The sequence below is a fragment of the Euleptes europaea genome, chromosome 2 (assembly GCF_029931775.1).
Source record: "Euleptes europaea isolate rEulEur1 chromosome 2, rEulEur1.hap1, whole genome shotgun sequence".
In the NCBI taxonomy this organism is placed as follows: domain Eukaryota; kingdom Metazoa; phylum Chordata; class Lepidosauria; order Squamata; family Sphaerodactylidae; genus Euleptes; species Euleptes europaea.
Window position 1 is genome coordinate 34,848,328 of NC_079313.1, and position 20,441 is coordinate 34,868,768.

Sequence of the window (20,441 nt, forward strand, 5' to 3'; positions counted from 1 at the left end):
TTTCTAACTATGAGTTGCTAGAGACAAGATGTACCTGCAGTCATGCAAGCAATTCCAATCAACAACAACAAAATTACTACGAAATGCAGAGGTGTAATGTTTTTAACTGTGCTGCCTAGCATCGATTTCTTTTGGAACTTTACAGGATTAGTTTGCATTTCCTCCAATTAAAGGATAAAAGCTAGCCAGGCAAGAAGACCTATAAACAAGATCTTGGATAACCTATGAAAGTCAAGATGATCCACACTGCCCTACATAGGCTAGTGATATGACTCACACTGATTCATCCTGGTTCTTGTTATTGCTCATTAGCGATAACACTTGACTTGCTACAGGAAGATTCGTCAGGACCCCTGGCTTGGTTCCCTTAACCTGTTGGCAGTCAGGAAAAGCAGCAGCACCTAACACAAGACTGGCTTACTTTGTTGGCTGCACTTCCAGAAATGTTGCATTGGCTACCATATAGCAAGAGCTATAACAGATACCCAGGAAATGACTCAGAGTCTTCAAGAACAGCTAATTTGAAAATGAGCCTTTTTCCAAGGGGGGAAAATTAAGCAACAAGCATTAGTTCATGGGATTGAGCCTAGATTTGTTTATCTCCAGCATTTTGATTCTTCAAGATCATCATTGGCACATATTAAAAAGGGTGAACATGTTTAAAGCGGAAAAAAAGGAAGTGGAAATAAGAAAAAAGCCTATACCATTAAATGACTGCTGTCTGAACTGTAAAGACACATTCAGTGCTGTAAAATATTCAGTGCATATGCATAAAAAGCACAGGATGTGGTACCTAGGGTTGCCAACCTCAATGTAGTAGCTGGAGATTTCCTGCTATTACAACTGATCACCAGCCGATAGAGATCAGTTCACCTGGAGAAAATGGCTGCTTTGGCAATTGAACTCTATGGCATTGAAGTCCCTCCCCACCCTAAACCCTGCTTTCCTCAGGCTCCACCCCCCCCCCAAATCTCCCGCCAGTGGCAAAGAGGGACCTGGCAACCCTAGTGGTACCGAAGATACAACTAAACTTTCAGCTTAAAAACAACACCCAAAAAACCCAAGTTTCTAACTCTATTATTATGAAATTAAATCTGGAGCGGGCAAAAGCCCAATGAAGCCAACCTCAGATACACTGCAAAACTGTCTGGTCACTGCTATGACCAGCAGTATGCAACACAAGCAAAAACACACAAATAATTGTTCTGCCGTGAAGCCGGATCTTACTCTCTCTTTCTCTTTAAAAAGCAAGTAATTTGAGGCTTTTTCATCCCTCTTCTCTGAGTACACTTCACTCAGTCCTCCACAAAATTGTTGGTGCAATACATAATTCTCTTCTGGGACTCCAAAGACTCTACAGGTTTTTTCAAAACTAATAAAAAATGTTTCCACATCATCCCCTTTCTGGTATTTGGGAAACTTCTTTTGTTCCACTGAGGAACCTTCTCCACTTCTTAGTTGTAGGGGTCAGTCTGTCCTTAACTGTATCTCCCACATCTTCAGTCCATACATTTCTTTTTCATGTTCACTTTCTGCTTCTCTTTCCATCTGTGCTATCTTAGCTCCCCCGCCCCTCTCTAGCTGTGCCATTTTAGCTTGCTCTTGTTCTGCCTCAATCCTGGATTTTTCTTTTTCTTTTTTTGCCTCAGTCCTGGCTAACTGTATCTGTTGTTCCTGTGCTGCTTTCTGTGCCTCTATTTTAGCTAATTCAATTTTCATTCTCATAATTTCCACCTCCTTAGGATTTTCTTCAGTTGCTGTTTCTCCTTGACTATCCCCTGTTCCCATTCTGGGTAAGCATGGAGGCGCCATTTCTGACAGGAACTTCTCTTACTTAATAAAAAGTTCCTCATAGGTTTCTAAGATGTCTTTTTTAATGTTTGTTTTCTGTGGGACCAACTACCTGTGGGTTTTATTTTCATATAATGATGCTGCCACTAATTATGATGGAGCTCCTCTTGTATTAATACTTTTAAAATTTTGTTCTCACACACGCCAACCCTCACTATCTCTGTTAAGGCTATTATGACAGATCCCTTTTTTTCTATAAAAGGTCAGAATTATATGGCATTTGAGTGGCTTTTTGAAGTAAAACTTAAAAATGCTTTTATTGGTCTCTTTTGGGAGTGATTTCTCTTGACAGTCACTGGTTTGTGTCTTAAACTGAAGCTTCTTTTACACAGCTGTTTTTCAGTTGGAGGAGTTAGAAACATTAACACACTTCCCCAGTTTCTCCTTTAAACTGGCCTGGGATCACTTCTCTCACCAGAGCTATATCCTGTTCAACTTTTAGGGGTCACTCTATCAACCTTAGAGATATTCCCCTGGATGGATCCTTCCTGATCCAAAACCCAAATGTCTTCCTTTTCACTCCAGAGGAGAATCCTCCATCAGACAGCTTGCAGCTCACACCACTGTCTCCAAGCTCTGTCTGTTAGCTTCTCTCTCTGTCAGCTTTTAGTTCTCAACTGTCAGAACTCTCCAACCGCCATTCTCAGAATTCTATTGGAACTCTCTGTCAATCATGGGGGTTCTACGACCAGAAGCAAAGGTTCTGGAATTATCCAGAGCCAGCTTTGGTGTCCGGGGCGGAGGTGGAGAGCGGCAGAGTTGCTTCGCTCTGCCATTATCGCCCCCTCCCCCCCCTTTTCGGGGGCTCACCTTAAAGGGAGCCGATTGCTCCTGACCAGTCGGGCGGGGCCGGGAGGCTGCCGCGAGGCAGGGGAGGCGTGGCTTGGCTTCCTCCCCCACTGCGCATGTCCCGGCAGCTCCCGCCCGTTACCTCAGTCTGTCTCCGGCTTTGGCCCACCCTCCCTCCCTAAGGGCTTTAGGTGTTGATGTTATGCCATATTTGTCACAACTATAGGCGGTTTACGCATGGGGCTGGATGGGTTTTGATGGGGGGAAGCGGCCTGCGTGCCCCTTCCTCCAACTGGGGGACCCCAATAAGGGGTTTTGGGGGAGGCCAAGGGGTTGAGTTGCCGCATAGGGGGCGGCAGGTTTGGCCTCTACCTGAGTGATGGGGGAACACCAAGTGGCGCAAGCCCATGTGTATCCCACATACCGTCATCCTCTACTACTCCCAGCAGGACGCTGGGAGTTCGGGCCTGCATCAGTTTGCAACGGGACGGCTGATGCCCCCATCCAGCCTTCCCATGCTTCGCCAATGCGTTAATAACACTGTTGCCATTAATTTAGTTGTGGCCATATTTTTTCCAATATATAAAAAATGTTTTCAATAAAAATACTGTTCTTTGTTAATAAAATTGTTATACGTTTATTAAAGTTGAGTAGTAGTAACTTATATATTCAGTTCTCAGCCCAATAGCCCTTGGACAGCAACAACTGTTTAGAATGCAGCTGTCACAATTGGCAACACAGGAGCCAAAGAAAATGGTACACAGTATCAGACGATATGAGTTATATGTGCTGGAAACCAGGGTTGAGCTCCAATAGTTGGTTTTTGACAGTTGAGGTTTGGTAGTGGTGAGGGGGAGAAGAAAGTCTGGTGAAGGGTTTGCATTAACAGGAAAGTGGGTTACGAACAATGGTAGGGATAACTGTCTTGGAACTGGGAGAATTAGCAAATCACAACTGGCTGCTGTGGATCAATTGGAGTGTTTAAATTAGGGTATAATATAATGTAAGAAGTCTGCCTGGGAATAGGTCTTTTCATCTCCTTTGGCATGCAATGTTTAAAAACTGAAACTCCCTATTCACTCTTCATAATTACCTCAGGTTTGGCTCAGTTTTATACCCAGGATCAGATTCTATCTCCTTGAACAATTGTTTCCCGCAGGGACCCTGGTACAGTAAGAGAAGCAGAAAAGTGACAGAAAATTCTCGAGGTGGTTTCTATCCCCAGGATACTGTCACAGTGTTTTATATTGTATATACAAACTGCCAAATTCAGTTTTTCTTGGGGGATAATGTATATTTTTTAAATTATATATTTTTAAAGTGCAGTGCACAAACAGGGCTTGCTACAGTGGTACCTGAAATGAGGAGTTGTAGAGCAAAGGGAATGATATGCTGGAAATTCAATATTTTGTACCAGACTTCAAAACAGGTCATAGGAACACATATTCTAAACAAGATCAAGTGTACATATGATCTTAATTTCTTTTGTCTTCTACTTTGTTTTCCATGGAACCAGAAACAAGGTTATTCCTGGAAGAAGAAAAATGAACAAAATATTGCACTTGTTGGTTCATATCTCTGATCTCATCAGATAGGCTAAAACTGGGGGTCCCCAATGTGGTGCTGCAAGTACCTCCTCTGGCGCCTGCTGAGATTTTCAGAAAGTGAGCATGGCCATTGTTACTGGCTGCCCTCATTCAAATAAATGGACTTTTGACAGCTTCAACAACAGCCACAGCCACTGGAGGACTGGGGGTATCAGGGCCTACCTTAATCTCTTTGTGGTGTCGCGCTGCGCCTTGGGCGTGGCCGTCTCGAGGGTCTCTGGCCTGGAGGACGCTGGGGCTGAGACAATCTCTTCCGCCTCAGACCAATCCGAGGGGGAGTCAGAGCTCGACTCTCCCTCGGTCGTCGCCAGGTTGCCACAGGACACACCTTATAGCAACCCTGGCAGCTGTATCCTCCCCGGCAGGCAGACTTCTCTGGCCTTATATGCCCTCCAGGCCAGAGAAGTCCCTCCCAGCTCCGCCCCTAACCCTCCCCCTGGGAATCTATATAAGGGCTGGGAGGGGCTACCTCCCAGCCAGGGGAAGCTAATTGCCGGCTTCGCCCCCTCCCTGCCCGAGCTCGGCCGCCGGCCAGCTGGGCCGCGGGGAGGCCGGCTATTGCTGCGGTCCTCCCCCGACCTCTCCCAGGCCCCCCTCTTCCGGCCGCCTGCCCGGGCGGCTGGCGATCCTCGTCGGCCTCGGCCCTGCCGAGGCGGAGACGGCTGGCGGCTCCTCCTGCTGGGGCGCATGCGCTGGCGTCCCGGCAAGGCCTGACTCCCTCGGCGGCTTGGGGGTTGGCGCGGCCGCAGCTCGCGGCTCCGTCGGCGGCTTGGGTTGGGCCGATCGGGCGTCGGCCGGCTGCTCCTGAGGGGGCTGCTGGCAGGCTGGCTCCCCTCCCGCCGGTCTGACGGTCGGCTGTGGGGAGAGGGAGCCTGGTTGATGCCGCCCTCCGGACCTGCCGGGTGAGTGTGGGGGCTGCCCCTCGGCCCGGGAAGGGGGTTGGGGGGCCCCTCCCGGGACATGTGGTTCCATTTCCTCTTCTCTTCCTCCTCTTCAGGCTTCCTTCTGAGAGCCAGCGTGGTGTAGTGGTTAAGAACGGGGGTTGGAGTAGTGGACTCTGATCTGGAGAACTGGGTTTTATTCCCCACTCCTCCACATGAGCAGTGGAGGCTAATCTGGTGTACTGGATTTGGTTCCGCACTCCTACACATGAAGCCAGCTGGGTGACCTTGGGCTAGTCACACCCCCTCAGCCCCACCTACCTCACAGGATGCCTGCTGCGGGGAGGGGAAGGAAAGGTGATTGTAAGCCGGTTTGATTCTCCTTAAAAGGTAGAGAAAGTCGGCATATAAAAACCAACTCTTCTTTTTACTCCCCCTTCTCATTCTCCCTCCCTCCAGATTCCTTCTTTTTTTTTTATATACTCATTCCCTTCACTTTGAGAGACCAATGGACACACTCAGGATAAGGCTGCTTCATATGTTAATCGGGAAATACACATAAATACATGAAGCTGCCTTATACTGAATCAAACCCTTGGTCCATCAAAGTCAGTACTGCCTCCTCAGACTGGCAGCGGCTCTCCAGGGTCTCAGGTAGAGGTCTTTCACAGCACCTACTTGCCTGATCCCTTTAAGAGGAGATGCCAGGGATTGAACCTGGGACCTTCTGCATGCCAAACAGATGCTCTACCCTGTGGTAGAGCCACACACACACACAAACACACACCGAAATGTTGAAACAGAGACAAGGAGAGTGACAGAGTGGAGTTTGTGACCTGACTGACTTTTGCCATAAGCTTCTTTTACTAAGCAGGGAGGAAGCTTTGTTGTAGTCTTACAGTCCAGGAAGCTGGGTTGTTCCATGAGGGGAGACAAGTGTTCAGGAGTAGAAGCCCATCCCCTCCTTATCCAAACTTGCTGTCCTCCCAGCCTTTGGACCATGCTTCCAATCCGCGCGCTGATAATGCTAAGCTTGATTGATCAATGGTTTCTGTGATCAAGGCAGCTTCAGGTGTTCAGCATGGTTGTGCTGCAACTCTTTTGCAAAATGAAGAAGGAATATTGTGTTTGGTTCCGCCTCCTGCTTTGGGGAGATGCTCATCATCTCTGCTCAAAATTCCAAAGGTACCCAAAGACATAAAAAGCTTGGGGACCCCTGGGCTAAAAGATAGTGATGTGTTAAGGCTATTAATCTACCATACAGGTTAGAGTGATGAACAAGGGCCAGGGAAATTCAGGTTTAAATTCTCACTGCAATGAATCTCACTGGGTGGTCATGGATCAGTCACTCTCTCTCTAAGACTGGCCTACCTCACAACATTGATGTGAAGATAAAAATGGAGGGAGGAGCCATGTACACTGAACTAACTTCCTTAAAAGAGAGCTGGGGTAAAATATATAGATTTACAAAATTGCACCTTTTCACAACTTAATTTCAATTACTTTTTCCTTCAACCTACAAACATATGCATTTGTAGCATATCCACACATACAGAATTCTGAAGAGTCCTTGACATTTGTAGCAGCTACCTCCATCACACACTTGCATCCAATCAGCTAGGATTTTGATTTGCTGCCATTTTCATTCTCCTATTTTATGAAAAGTGGGGGAAGCCGACTGAAGGATACAATCTGTTTCTGTGTTTCACTAAATACAAATTCATTAAGATTCAGATGTCAATTTATTGTCATGACTTAGCTGTCATAACAAATAAAAGCATGAAAAGAGATACCAAATTACAGTGGAAAAATAAAAACAGCAATGCAATACAGAAATCATCATTGAAATAATCAAACTATATTATTGCATTTGTCATCAGCTAAAGAGACTTCCACTATCTGGAATTTCTGGCTGGAGAATAAGCACAAACCACAGACAGCTAGTTCACATACAATGGCCAACTGTACCTTACCACAAATCTCAAAAAATCAAACCATCTCACCAAGAACCAAATGATAACAAAGGGGAGAAGGAGTGCATGATCCAGATAATTTCTCAGGTTCACACAGTGTCATGCCCCAGTTTAGTGTCGGAGGATGAGTCCTCATTGGAGGCCAGAGGCCTCCACTCTGCTGAGGAAGTGCCAGGAGAAACCAATAAAGTAATTCCGGGATCTGGGCCTCACTACTCGTCATGCGTACAGAAGCTGACTCAGCTTGTGGAGAGGAGCCTAACATGGGACCAGCATCACCTGTAGGTTAACTGCCTAAATAAGGCTGCAGTGAGACCAGAGCCAGTGTGGGATCAACTTGTCTGAAGTTTTGCTGATTGACCCACTAAGTTGCTTATAGTCAATTCTTGGACCCTTGTTACCTGACCCTTGGACTGTTTTTGAACTTTGCTTCTGGAACATGTTATCTGACACCAGACTTTGTCTTCAAACTGAGACCCTAGAACCACTGCTGTGAGACCCTGTTGTTGCCAGGACTTGCCTCCCACCCAGTGGCCAGGACAGCCAGATACCAGCAAACCATGATTTACCATTACATAGAAACAATCATTTTTAGGAGAAAGAAATATTAGACCCACACTTGGAAAACACCTTTTCTTTGTGTCCATCACTTTATTATCAACACTGAGGTCCATTTGATTGAAACTTGGGCAGCAGTCATACTTGCTTCACACTTCCAGAAGAGAACTTCCCCCATCCAGAAGAGAACTTCCTCTATCATGTTATTGCCCAATCTTTATTTTCTAACAATTTGTTTACATATAAATTTTATAAGGAAAGAGAAGAAAATAGAGCGAAGTAACTTCTAAATACACAACATACCATATGTTCCTTAGACAAGTTGCCACATATGTACACACTTTTAGTTAGGTGGCTTCCTATCCCAGTTCGCTGTAGTACGCCAGTGCCAGGAACGGCGGTGCTGTGCCTGCTTTTTAGCATTTGGCCCACAGATATTTGATAATATCTGTTGCACTCTTTTTAGCAGGCGCAGCCTCGCTTTTAGCCCCATTGAAAACAAAAAAGCTCGAAACTGCTTTTTTCGTTCCCCCAGAGTGCACAAATTGGCTTAGGAAGAGGCGCCACTGCACCTCTTCCCCGCTGACTCCGCATGCCGTTGTTTCAGGATTGGGCTGTTACACTCTTCTAAGGTTAATGAAGTCAAGGGGCCTTGAAGGTAACTCTACCAAGGATGTCACTAAGTCTTTGAAACAAGAACAAGAACAAGCACATAGGAAATTATTACCAAATTCATCATTAATATGGACAGACTTTGTGATCCTAAGTATTTGATAATATCTGTTGCAGTCTTTTAATCCAGTAGTACAGAGGACATCTAAACTATTAAAAAGGCAAATTCCTTACTGGGGATTAGGGGTGTGCGCCATTTTTTCCCTGGTATTTTTTGGGTTTAATACACTCAATTTTTTTTTTGAAAATTCAAGAAACGCCACATCCCCATACCTGCATGGGGGAAGGGGGTTGGCTTTTTTCAGATCTTCAAACTTTTCAGGTCTATTAAAACTGAGAAATTCCACGTGGACGTCGGAGGCGGCAGTGGAGCAGAGCTGAATGCTGGGCCCGGCCAAGCTGAGCCCGGTGTTAAGCTCTGCACTGCCTGCTGCCTCTGAGACCCAACCAGCCAATGGGTAAGTGAGGGGGGGAGAAGGGATTCCTCCTGAGTTTTTAAAAATGGAGGCAGGGCCGAAGCAGCCCGAATAATGCTGAAAAATTGGCATTATTCAGGATCTGTTTTTCGGCTCCCTTAAATTGCTGCCATTTTTTTCAAGATAACCCCTCTCCCCCAATACCAATAAGGTATTTTCCAGGGTTTTTTTCTATTTGGTTTTGCCAAATGCACACCTCTACTGGGAATCATCAGGAAAAGGACTGAAAATAAAACTACCAGTACAGTAATGCCTTTCATAATGAACTTCCAGTTCATTGTTTTGGTTACTGCATCTCAAAAAGGATATTGAAAAGAAGGAGGAAAGGGGCAAAAAAATGAATGCAGGATTGGAGCATTTGTCCCACAAGGCAAGGCTAAAATATCTGGAGGGTAATTAACTTGTGGCTCACTGACACAACATGTGGCAATGGCCACTGGCTTAGATGGGTTTTAAGAAAGGTGGTTAGGCCCATTTACAGAAGACAGGTCTATCTTTGCCTATTGGCCATGATAGCAGATTCAGAGGCAGAATGCCAGCAGAATGGTGGCTACACGAGGCACTTCACTTCACGTGTAAAGAGGCACTGATCTTTAGGGCCTTATCTAACTTTTATTTAAATATCATGTTTTATATAAAGTAAGTATTACAATATATTGCATTGTTTTAACATTTTAATATTTTGGTAGTTTGGATGAGACTGATCACATAAATTATTTTCAGTTCCTTGTGTTCCCCAAGTGACTCACTGGCACCTATGGAGTGATACCTGCAACCATTTCTTAAAATTAGTATTTCTCATTCTTTAGCTAAAAGTATAGTACATATTTTTTTAAAAAATTTCCTTACTTGATCTTTGGTTTTTGATGAAAAATAGCTTCAGCCTCTCCTTGAAAGTATTTTCATTCATGTAGAATTCAACTTGCACCCTAAAAAGTTAAAACACAAGTATTAGACTTTAATCTTCGCATATTAGGTCATGAAATCACTACGTATGCACATATTTACTTTCAGCATCTGTGTATTATAACAAATGCAGGCAATGGAATAGTATCCACGTGCTTATTTGCATATTATTTGGAGGGTTAGTAATCTTCTTGAAATTTAAATGTGCCAACAAGCAACTTCTCTGATCACGGAAATTCTATATAGCTACCCTCTGCCTCTTGGGACTCCAAGAAGCACACAGCCTGGTAATGAGTTTGGCCGCCTTGATTCAAGTGACTTGGCCTGTCACCAACTAAAGGATTGCCAGGGACTAACAAAAAAAAATTAATGTTACCCGATGGACGGAAATCTCTCCCTCTTGAGCACCTTTGGAAGGTGATAGCCTTCAATAAGTGGGAGAAGCAGCAAATTTGATTGCAGGCAGAGAACTGAGAAGTATTGTCTTGAATTTAGCTAGCTTTGAAGCATCTTAAAGACTGACTACATTTTTAGGATTTCTTGGGAACATCAGATATTAACAACACAAAATGAACTGACATTCTCTCTGTCTCAACTGTGCTAGAAGAGGCTGTTTAAAAGACTTGGTTACATGCTGCAGGGCGTTATCACACTCAATGAAAAGGAGGCCCTGCAGATTTCTAAGTCCTCCAGTAACCATAATTATGGCATGTAAGGCCAAACTACATGTTACAATGTATGCAAGTCCACTATGGGGACTTTCAACCATATTGCAGTTGTGACTTCCCATTGGAAGCTCCATTAAAAAGCACTGTGCGGGCCCTGTTCAGATTAGAGGAGCTCCTGCCTCTTTTCCCATGCAATTTTCCGAAGCTGAAATGGTTCTGGGAGGAAGCATTATTAGCCATGTTGGGGATTTGCATATACGAGCATTCAGAGAATGTGGAGTGCCCCACCCCCACCAGGGCAAATAACACCCTTGGCTAGGGCTGCCAGGAGCAACTGGCAGGAGCTTTGCAGAGGTGGGGTTGGGGGCGGCGATCTGTGTGCCCAACACCATGATGTCACTTCTGGGTTGACACGGAAGTGCCGGCAATGCACTGGGGACACTCTAGCATTCTCCCCCAAAACTATATGGTTTTCATACCGTTTTTTGGACGAGAGTGCTAGAGCGTACCCTAGCACAATGCCAGTGCTTCCGTGTCAATCCAGAAGTAACATCATTGCACCGGGCGCATGGATCGCTCCCTTCTTCTGCTGGCCTTCTTCCACCCGCCAACCAGCTGAGGGTTGAAGGCAGCCACAAGAATTACTGGGAAATTGGGAATCCTACCCCTGGAACAATTCTGGCTTGGGAAAATGATGCTGGGGAGGAGGAAGCCCTACTCACCCTGCCCTGCAGTTTCTTTTTAAATTTAAAGAGATTATTATTATTACAACACAAAACAACAATCAGTAAATTTGATATCTATATGTAGAACTTATTGCATACATTTCTTATGATTCGTTTCTATATTAGGTTTCTTTACAGTGCTTTCATAACAGCTCTTAGTCTTATTTTTATCTACATTTGCTTATCAAAAAAGCTGCTTTTAAAACATTTCTTTCTTAAATCTTTCCCTTTTTACTTTAATTCTTTTCCCTAGATTTAACAGCCATTGGCTATTCACCTACCATTTCACACTAAAAAAAGGGGGGGAGATGAAAATTATTTTTTTCTTGACACTATAGAAAGGTTGCCACGTCTCTCATGCAATTCACTGATCTATTTGACAGCAGATTATGCAGTATCCTCCTCTAAGAAAGTGTCAATAGCTGTTTTATCCAGGGAGTACTATATTTATTTTGTGCAGTATTATTTTGTGAACATGTGCGCTAGGGAGTCTACTTGATTTGGGCAAAATGGGCATTTGTGTTGTTCTACAATAATGTTTTTGTATCTCCTTTGAGCCCAACAAGAAAGCCCTTGCCCTTGTAATACGAAAGCTCATCTAAATTTATGGATTTCTAACCAAAGGAAACAGTCTGGCAAGGAAAAAGTTCTGTTAAAAGGTATCTGGAACAAGCAAGATGAACATTTATGATTTGCATCCTTAAATACTAAGTACCAATCCTCATTTATCATCTTGTTTTGTAATTGTTTACAGCTTGCTTTCCGAATACTATTCCTTGCAGCTTTCAATTGCTCTATTGGATGGGAAAATCTTTTGTCTAACCTACTACGGTAGTCCAAGTGGACACAGAGATATCTGAGAAACATATCAGGGACTGTTGATGGCTCAAAGAGGGAGTACTGGAATTTAATGACAGATTGAAATATAGATTTGGGAGCTCCAGTTCTATAGAACCATAGAGTGGAGAAGGAGATACATGGGTGAATACCCAGCAAGTTTCTTAAAAAATTAACTTGAATACTATCAAGATGTTCTATATGGCCAGGGTACCAAACTGGAACAGTATATCTAACAATCAAATGTATGATTGCTCTATATAGGATCATAAGGGCCAGTAAAATTTCCCTCCTTTGCAAAAATAGAATTTTTAAAAGAACATAAAGGAGGAATTTAACTTTGGCATTAACATATGGGACATGCAAGTCCCAAGAAAGATTGTAGGTAAACATGACCCTGAGGTACTTAAAATTTCTTACTATCTCTGTAGAATTGTTCAGCAGGGATAAGAAATGCACCCTTTTAATTTTAGATTTAGTGAAGATTAAAACCTTAGTTTTATCAAAATTTATTTCTAAATATTCTTTAAAGCAATAATCATAAAACTCATTTAAAATTTTCACTATACTGGGGAGTGTACGGGTTAACAATACAAGATTGTCTGCATATGCTAAGTATGGTATTGGCTGGCCGCTTAGCTGAGGAGGACAGGATCTACAATTCTGGCTAAGTAGAAAGTCGTTTATACAAAAATTGAATTGATGTGGGGCCAAGATGCAGCCCTGCCTTACACCTCTTCTTACCTTGATTGGGTTTGAGAGGGTAGAGCTAATGGTATACACATTCATATAAGATTTTCGGAATTTAAATTCCTAATAAGCATCAACAATCTGTCAAGCAACCTCATATTAAAGAGTGTTTTCCCCCAAAATATGGAATCGAGTGCACCACAAAGTTCAATAAATAAAAAATATAGAACACCACCAGCTCCTCTTGTATGTTTGTTGGCCAGTAATGATAACAGGAAGCAATGGTGCAAACAAGAACGTTTTTTTCCCCCCTGAATACAATTTGTGTGTGTGTGTAAAGTACCGTCAAGTCGCAGCCGACTTATGGCGACCCCTTTTTGAGGTTTTCATGGCAAGAGACTCACAGAGGTGGTTTGCCATTTGGGCATTGCTTAAGGCAGGGGTGTCAAACATACGGCCCACGGGCTGGAACCGGCCCGCCGAGGGCTTTTGTCCAGCCCGCGGAGGCTCCCCATCCCTTTCCTGGGACGGCAGGGCCAGTCCTGCCCAGAGGGCCAAGCCTGCCTCCTCCAAGCATCTGAGCCCAGCGTCACTGGGGCCCTTCAGGCCCCGCGGGGCGAGCCTGTCGCCTCCGTCCCGGCCTACTGCCTTCTCTTCCCGGCCTCTTCAGGGCCATTCCAGGCCCTGCAGGGCCACCCTGCCACCCCCAGCTGCCTCCCCCTTCTTCTCCTGGCCTCGAGGGGCCATTCCAGGCCCCGCGGGGCAACCCTGCCACCCCCAGCCACCTCCCCCTTCTTCTCCTGGCATCGCCGGGGCCATCCTTTCTTTATTATTCTTTATAGTGGAATAGATAGGCCAATATGATTTATTTCTATGGGTTCAACTAAATGTTATGCTTTATTTTAAATGGCTTTTTTTCTTCTGCAAATTTAGCTGTAAGAATTGCTTTATTCCAGAGGAGAAAAGGCACAAGGAAAGAGAGAAACTTTAACTCTTTCCTTCCCCAGCCATTAATTTATCAGAAAAAGCCATTTTGGTCCACTTTAACCCCTGCTGGGGGAAAATTATTGATATCTCTGTATTTTTCCCAGTGGAATTAAAAATAGATCAGAGGGTGGCTTCCTCCATTGCAAAAATGGCAAGGGCAAAAGGTTTAAAACTCCTCCCTCACTGTTCTTCACCTTGATAAAGCAATTTGGAGAAGGAAAACAGTGGTTTAAAATAAACATGGATGAAATAGTTGCATAATAGTGAAGCCTGTGACCCAAGTGTTTCCCTGGAAAATGCCTCTGCAGGAAAACATTTCCCTGTAGAAACCAACTGTATCAACTGCGCCTTTGTGGGACTATATATAGTCACACTTTAAATCCTTTCTTTGTTTGATACCATGCCATGTTCCATGTCAAGATTTAACTTTCCAAGGGCATTTTTAGACAGGTGAACAAAAGTGTAGGCTTTCACTGATCTAGGCAATTTAACTTGAAAGAAACTAAGTGTTACCACTTTATTCACATGGTTTGAACTTGCATATCTATGTTTTCAAGAGGAAAATGGCAGTGGTCATGTGGCCTGAAAGAATAGATGTTAATAATAAGAGCTGAGGTCACGCTAATGAGGTGAGTGAGTTGCAGGGCTAATCACTTTCTTCCGAACTCCCATTATGAGTGGCTTCTGTCGCCTGAAATTGCCCTGATTCTATTTCCCTTTGCTTAGCAATCTCGGCTGCCGAGCGGACTGGCATTCCATGGGGATGGTTTCCATGACAAAAAAGAAAAAGGAAAGATTCCAAAAAAGCAGTTCATTATATTAACACTACCGCACCCGTTCAAACTCCAGTGACAACTTGTCAGGTGCCCTGGTTCAAGAACAACAATGTACTCAACAGCTGGAGTCAAAGAGTGATACCTGCAGTAGAAACGGTAGGTGGCAGGCAGAAAACCAACCTGGAGATATAGCTGATAACAGGGTTCTATATTACCTCAGTGGCCCAAGAGCAGTAGCCTTCTACTCCTTCCAGGTAACATGTGAGCCTTTGGGGGTATGTAAGAGGAGCCCTAGCTCCTTCCCACATCAGCAGTTTTCTAAAGGTTATTGAAGGAGTGAGGAAGATTCAGAGCATGGGTCTTTCCTATGTGGGTTTTTCCAAGCTACTCCAGTGGTGTGGGAAGCAGTATTGCTGAGGCTACCGTACCACTAAGTTAACATGATAATACAGTCTTACAGTCATGATGCCTGCCGACCAGCTCAGTGACTTGGAGCTCTCAGGGAAACAGGAGGAGGAGCCTAGGCCACCGGTCGAGGAGGACCAGCAGGACCAGGGAGAGCTGGACACGCCCAAGGTATCTGCTGACAATGGTGCAGCAGCACCAGAAGCCATCCTGCCTGAGCCAGAAATGGAGGCCTTGCCATGGGACCCTGAACTAATCACCATGGCTCCATGGGGCAGGATGCAAACCTGGGCCCATAGTCCCCCAGGGAACACATCCACCCTGCAGGAACGGCAAAGGCAGAAGGCCCACAGGAGATGAAGCGCTGGACTGATTACATGCAACTCCATCTCATAGCCAGGCAGTAAGAATGATAATTCTTTGGCCAAAGCACACTTCACCCACAGGAGTTCAACACCTGCCAGCAGGGCAGCTGAGCCTGATTACTTCCCAGGCTATTTAAGCTGAGGCTTGGAAAGGCTGCCCTGCTGGATCAACCAGTCCACTAGTTATAAGCCTGTGTCCCTGTTCCAGCTCCTAGCTTCTAGCTCCTTGCCCCCCATTCCAGCTCCTTTTCTCTGGCTCCTGTTGATGCTCAAGCTTCGCTATCCAAGCCTGAGGGCACAACCACTCGAGGAGATCTGACTGGCCCTGCTTGCAAATTACAGGACAGGACAATTACTGGCTTCTTCAAATGGCAAGGTACAAAAAGCAAAGGGAATAAAGCAGATCTCTAAGCTATTCAAGTAGGTAGTGGTTAAATTAGAGATGTAAAATTTCTGGAAATCTTGAAGGCATAGAGGAAACAGGGGGGCTGGCAACCCTAGCTCCAGATAACCTGAAAATACACCCCCCCAGTATCCTCTAGTACTAGACTCACAGTTCTCAATAAAAAAGCTGTTCAGCTGCTGCTTCCATTAGAACACATTATCTCTCAGGTAGAACCATATGTAGATTAGAAGTCACATATAGGACCTGGCAACTTAATAGCTCCATATGTACACATACAATGAGGGAAAAAAGTATTTGATCCCCTGCTGAATTTGCCTGTTTGCCCTCTGACGAAGAAATGACCAGTCCATAATTTTAATGGTAGTGCTATTGTAGCTGTGAGAGACAGGATAACAACAGGAAAAACCCCAGAAACCCAGAAGACAAAAGTCAGAGATTGATGTGCATTATAATGAGTGAAATAAGTATTTTATCCCTTTGCAAAAGATGACTTAGTACTTGGTAATAACAGAACTCAGAGGAACCCACTGAGGTTGATGGACAATAGATTCAAGATGGATTCTTTACTCAAAGAATAATTTAATTCTGAAATTCACTACCAGTTGACATAGGGACAGCCACAAGCACAGAGGAAAGGGGCTTGGACAGATTCACTGAGGATAGGTCAATCAACAGCTGCTAGATATGGTAACCCAAGAGAACTATTGCATTCTGAGGCTGCCAACTTCAGAATACCAGTGCTAGAGGAAACATCAGGAGGTAGGTAGCCTTTATCTCTATATCTAGGGGTGTGCATTCGGATATGCCAACCCCCACCCCCAAAAGAGGCACAATTATAATGGAGTCCAAAAGGCAAAGCTGAAAAACAGCCAATTTTCTTCTTTCTTTCTTTCTTTCTTTCTTTCTTTCTTTCTTTCTTGCTTGCTTGCTTGCTTGCTTGCTTGCTTGCTTGCTTGCTTGCTTTTGATTTTTCAGGTCCATTATCTCTGCAGGGATCTGGGGGCATTGGTTTTTTGAGGTAGAGCCACCAGATTTTCAGCGCAACTGCAGATGACCTTCCGTAAAATAACCACCAAGTTTGGAGAAGATTGGGTAAGGGGGTTCAATTTTATGGGCCCCAAACGAGGTTGATCCCATCCATCCTCCATGTTAACCAATGGCAAATCTTTCTGGAATTCGGGGAGCTGTTTTTCAAGGTCGATGCACCAAATTGTCAGCATAGCTGTAGCTAACTCTCCTTATAATAACCCCCAAGTTTGGTGAAGGAGGTCCAATTTTAGGGCCCCCCAAAGAGGATGTCCCCATCCATCCTCCATTGGAAAACATGGAGGAAAATGTTGGACCCCATAAAACTAGACCCCCTGAACCAATCTTCACCAAACGTGGGGGTTCTTGTAAGGAGAAACACCAGCAGCTATGCTGCAGATTTGGCACCTCTACCTTTTTTTAAAAAAGCCCCCCCCCCGAGCCCCGCAAAAAATTCTCATTAACTAACATAGGAACTGTTCCCTTTAACTTTTAAAGGGAATGGCTCCATGTTACCCTATGGCAAATCTTTCCGGGGCTTGGAGGGGGCTGTTTTTCAAGGTAGAGGCACCAAATTTTCAGCCCCCTTAGAACCTCACAAAGACTCCCGAAAGAATGTTGCTTACAAATTTTCCTATCATTGTGAAAATGGTGGGGAAATCTGTCTCAGCTCGATTCTCTGGTCTAAAATTATTTGATTGGAGTCCAGCAAACTTCACCAAACCTGGGGTTCTTGTAAGGAGAGTCACTTGCAGCTACACTGAAAATTTGGTGGGTCTACCTTAAAAAACCACCGCCCAGAGCCCTGCAAAGATTTTCCATAGGATTTAATGGAAACACAAAATTTGGGCTATTCAGGGAAAAACGGAGGGAAACCATATCGGTATGGGCATTCAGCTTTTTTGGTTTTTCCAAAAATTTCAAGTCTGTTAAACCTGAATCTGAAACGTTCTGAGGGTGGGATCGGTCACCTTCATTGTTCACCCTCCACTGAAGGAAGCTTGAGTGTGCATGACTAGATTGATTACTAGTCTGATCCAGCAGAGTTGCTCTTATGCTCTTAGGTTAGATTTCCTAAAGGAATAAAGTCATGAATTTACAACACGTGCAAAAAAAATCCATACCTAACATAATATGAAAACATCACTATTCTTAGCTCATACAGCACCCAAAAATTCAGAAAATTATCTTGCCAAGTCTTGAAATCTTAATAAAAAATAGACACACATCATCTCAAAAGCAAGAAAGCCATGTTACTTGCAAAATGAAGGATTAACATATTCAAAATTATTAGCTTCCAAGGTGTGAAGAGCCAAACATAATTGGACATCAGCCAAATAAACACAACATTAAATCAATGGGAACATAATCCATAAAACTTCAACAAAGGTTTCTGAGATCCAGAGATGAACTGACAGATACATCGTCTGTCAACACTTCACTCATCAATCACCCTAACCTGCCACCAACGTCTAGACCCGAAATATGTTAGCACATTTCACAACAGAATAACCCTGTTAAAAATCCTTTAAAAACACATCTATTCATGATCTTCTATCAGCCTCCAAGAAGAGAAGTTCAATTTTAATTTGCTTTTTAATGCAGCCTACAAGGATATGATCCCAGACATACTTCCTTCCCTTGCAGCTGAAATTATTTCTAGTCACAAAGATAGGGCAGTTACATAAAGCCCAACTGGAACTCTGAACATCCTTCACCTCATTACTTCTGGATTTGGCATCGTTATTTTGAATCCCTATTTCTTCTTTTTTTTAATGCACAGCATATGGTTTCTCCTTGGGGACTGACCACACTTTCAATGGCTTACAACATTATATTAGCTATGAGCTTCTAACTAAATGCATTTGGAAGACACTTTAAGTCAATTAAAGCACATTATGCCACCTAACAAGAAGGGCTAATGTGCTAAGATAATGCCCTGTGCTGCAATCCGTCACCCAGTCATGCACAGTTAAAAAGCTAGGGTCAAGTATGTCATAATTAAATGCAGGATTTGCAGCACAGAATTATGGTGCATTTCATCCAGGTTCCAAAGAGAAAAGTAACAGTAACCTAGCTGTGTTGCACTGTCCTAGTAGACACTCTCTGAGGTGGAAAAAAATTAGGGGAGGGGGAATTGTAAGTACCTTCCAAACATTTCTTTCTGTGTTGGATCCCGCCTAGATTTCCATTGGCACAAGGAGGGGGGGAGCGATTTTCTCCAATTCTTTCCTCCCACAGCCAACTCAAATGCCCTGTGAAAATATAATTCTAGGGGGCAGGAGACCCTCAGTAACAGCTTGAGGAGGATTAGTGAAAATTATCCCCCTCCTTGTGCCCAAAGAAATCTAAGCAGAATCTAAGGAAATATATTTCCAACAGTTTTGATGTAATGTTTCTTCTAAAAAAATCCTGCTGCCGTTTTGAGCATTGGTTGACTTCCTGTCATGATCCCCTCCAACCAGTTCAGCAACTCCAACTTGGACTCCTCCAGGAAAGGGCCCAAGAACCCCAGGGCAATGGCTGAAAAGGACCAGTGGGACCAGGGAGAGCTTAACATTGCAGATGTGTCAGTGATGCCAGAGGCCACCTTGTCACAGCCTGCAAGCAAGTCCTTGACACAGGCCCCTGAGATAACGACCAGGCCTCCACAGAGCAGGTCTTGAACCTGGGCCCACAGTCCCCCAGGACCCATTCTCACTCTACAGAAATGGCAGCAGCAGAAGGTCTGGGGCAAGGCAATCGCAAGGAGACAAGTGCCAGACTGGACATCCACAGTCCCATTCCACAGCCATGCAGGGAAAGTTACACTTTTTCGCAGGGTCTTGGCCAAAGCACAGTGCAGAGACAGGAGCTTCAACAGGTGCCAGCAGGGCAGCTATACCATGAGGCTTGGGAAGGATGCTTTGCTAGATCAATTGGTCCGCTAGGTGCAACGCCTGTGTCCAGATCCTTAGCTTCAGTTCTTTGCCTCTTGCTCCAGCCCCCTGGCTCCGGTTCCAGCTCCTTGCCTCCAGCTCCAGTCTACACTCTCTAGCTGTACGATCCAGGCCTGACAGAACTACTCCAAAGCAGCCCTGACCTGGCCTGCCTGCAGAGCGCAGGACGTTTCCCCTCATTATCACTTCATTACCACTTCATTGCAGTGTAAACATGTGTAACATGGGATTGCATATTAAGAGGAAATATTTGCAAAAGCAGATATATTTCACTGTGAAACTCAAAAAAGGTCAGCCATCCTTTTTTTTTGGGGGGGGGAGGTTTTCCCGTAATTCAGAATTAGAATCAGGGATGAACTTCAGTAGATTTCAACCAGCCCTTCTTTTTCTTTAAAGAAAAAGCTCTCCCCTTAAAAAAAAAAAAAAAAAAACACAAAATTTGATGAGAGTTTCTCCTGATGAACAGCCTGTCTTAACCTCTTAACACTGCCTGAGCATCAACTAGAAGGAAAAACAGTGGGATAACATATTTATTGCCCTGTTCCAAGGACAGTTTGGAATGGTTTGCTTGAAAACCAGCTGAAGATACTCCAGGGAAGAGATTATAGAGCTTCTCGCTGTATATAGCAGAGCTCAACAAACCCTGAGAGCCAGGTCAAAAATGTGCCTTGAAAATGCCTTCTGGTACCTGCCTGGAGCCCCAACGTCCCACCAGCAGCTGGCAAAAGATAAGAGAGCTCTGGCTAGACAAGCCTGCTCAGCCATAGGAGGTGGGACTGGAGCTGTCTGGTCAATTAGTTTTTGATCGTCAAAAGCCCTGAATGGTTTTTAAAGGATCAAGAGGTATTTATCAGGCACCTCCAGCCCGGCCTGCTACAGGGAGCTTTCAACAGTCAGGGAGTTG

At 44.4% G+C, this 20,441-nt stretch overlaps 1 protein-coding gene across 1 annotated transcript in view; it reads right to left on the minus strand.

Annotated features, from left to right (window-relative positions):
• The window catches only part of KCNT2 (potassium sodium-activated channel subfamily T member 2), a 299,141-nt gene that overhangs the window by 179,271 nt on the left and 99,429 nt on the right, over positions 1-20,441 (minus strand). Inside the window, exon 2 of the mRNA XM_056844277.1 lies at positions 9,657-9,736. Coding sequence (XP_056700255.1) covers positions 9,657-9,736 — 80 coding nt within the window. The remainder of the gene's footprint in view (positions 1-9,656; positions 9,737-20,441) is intronic.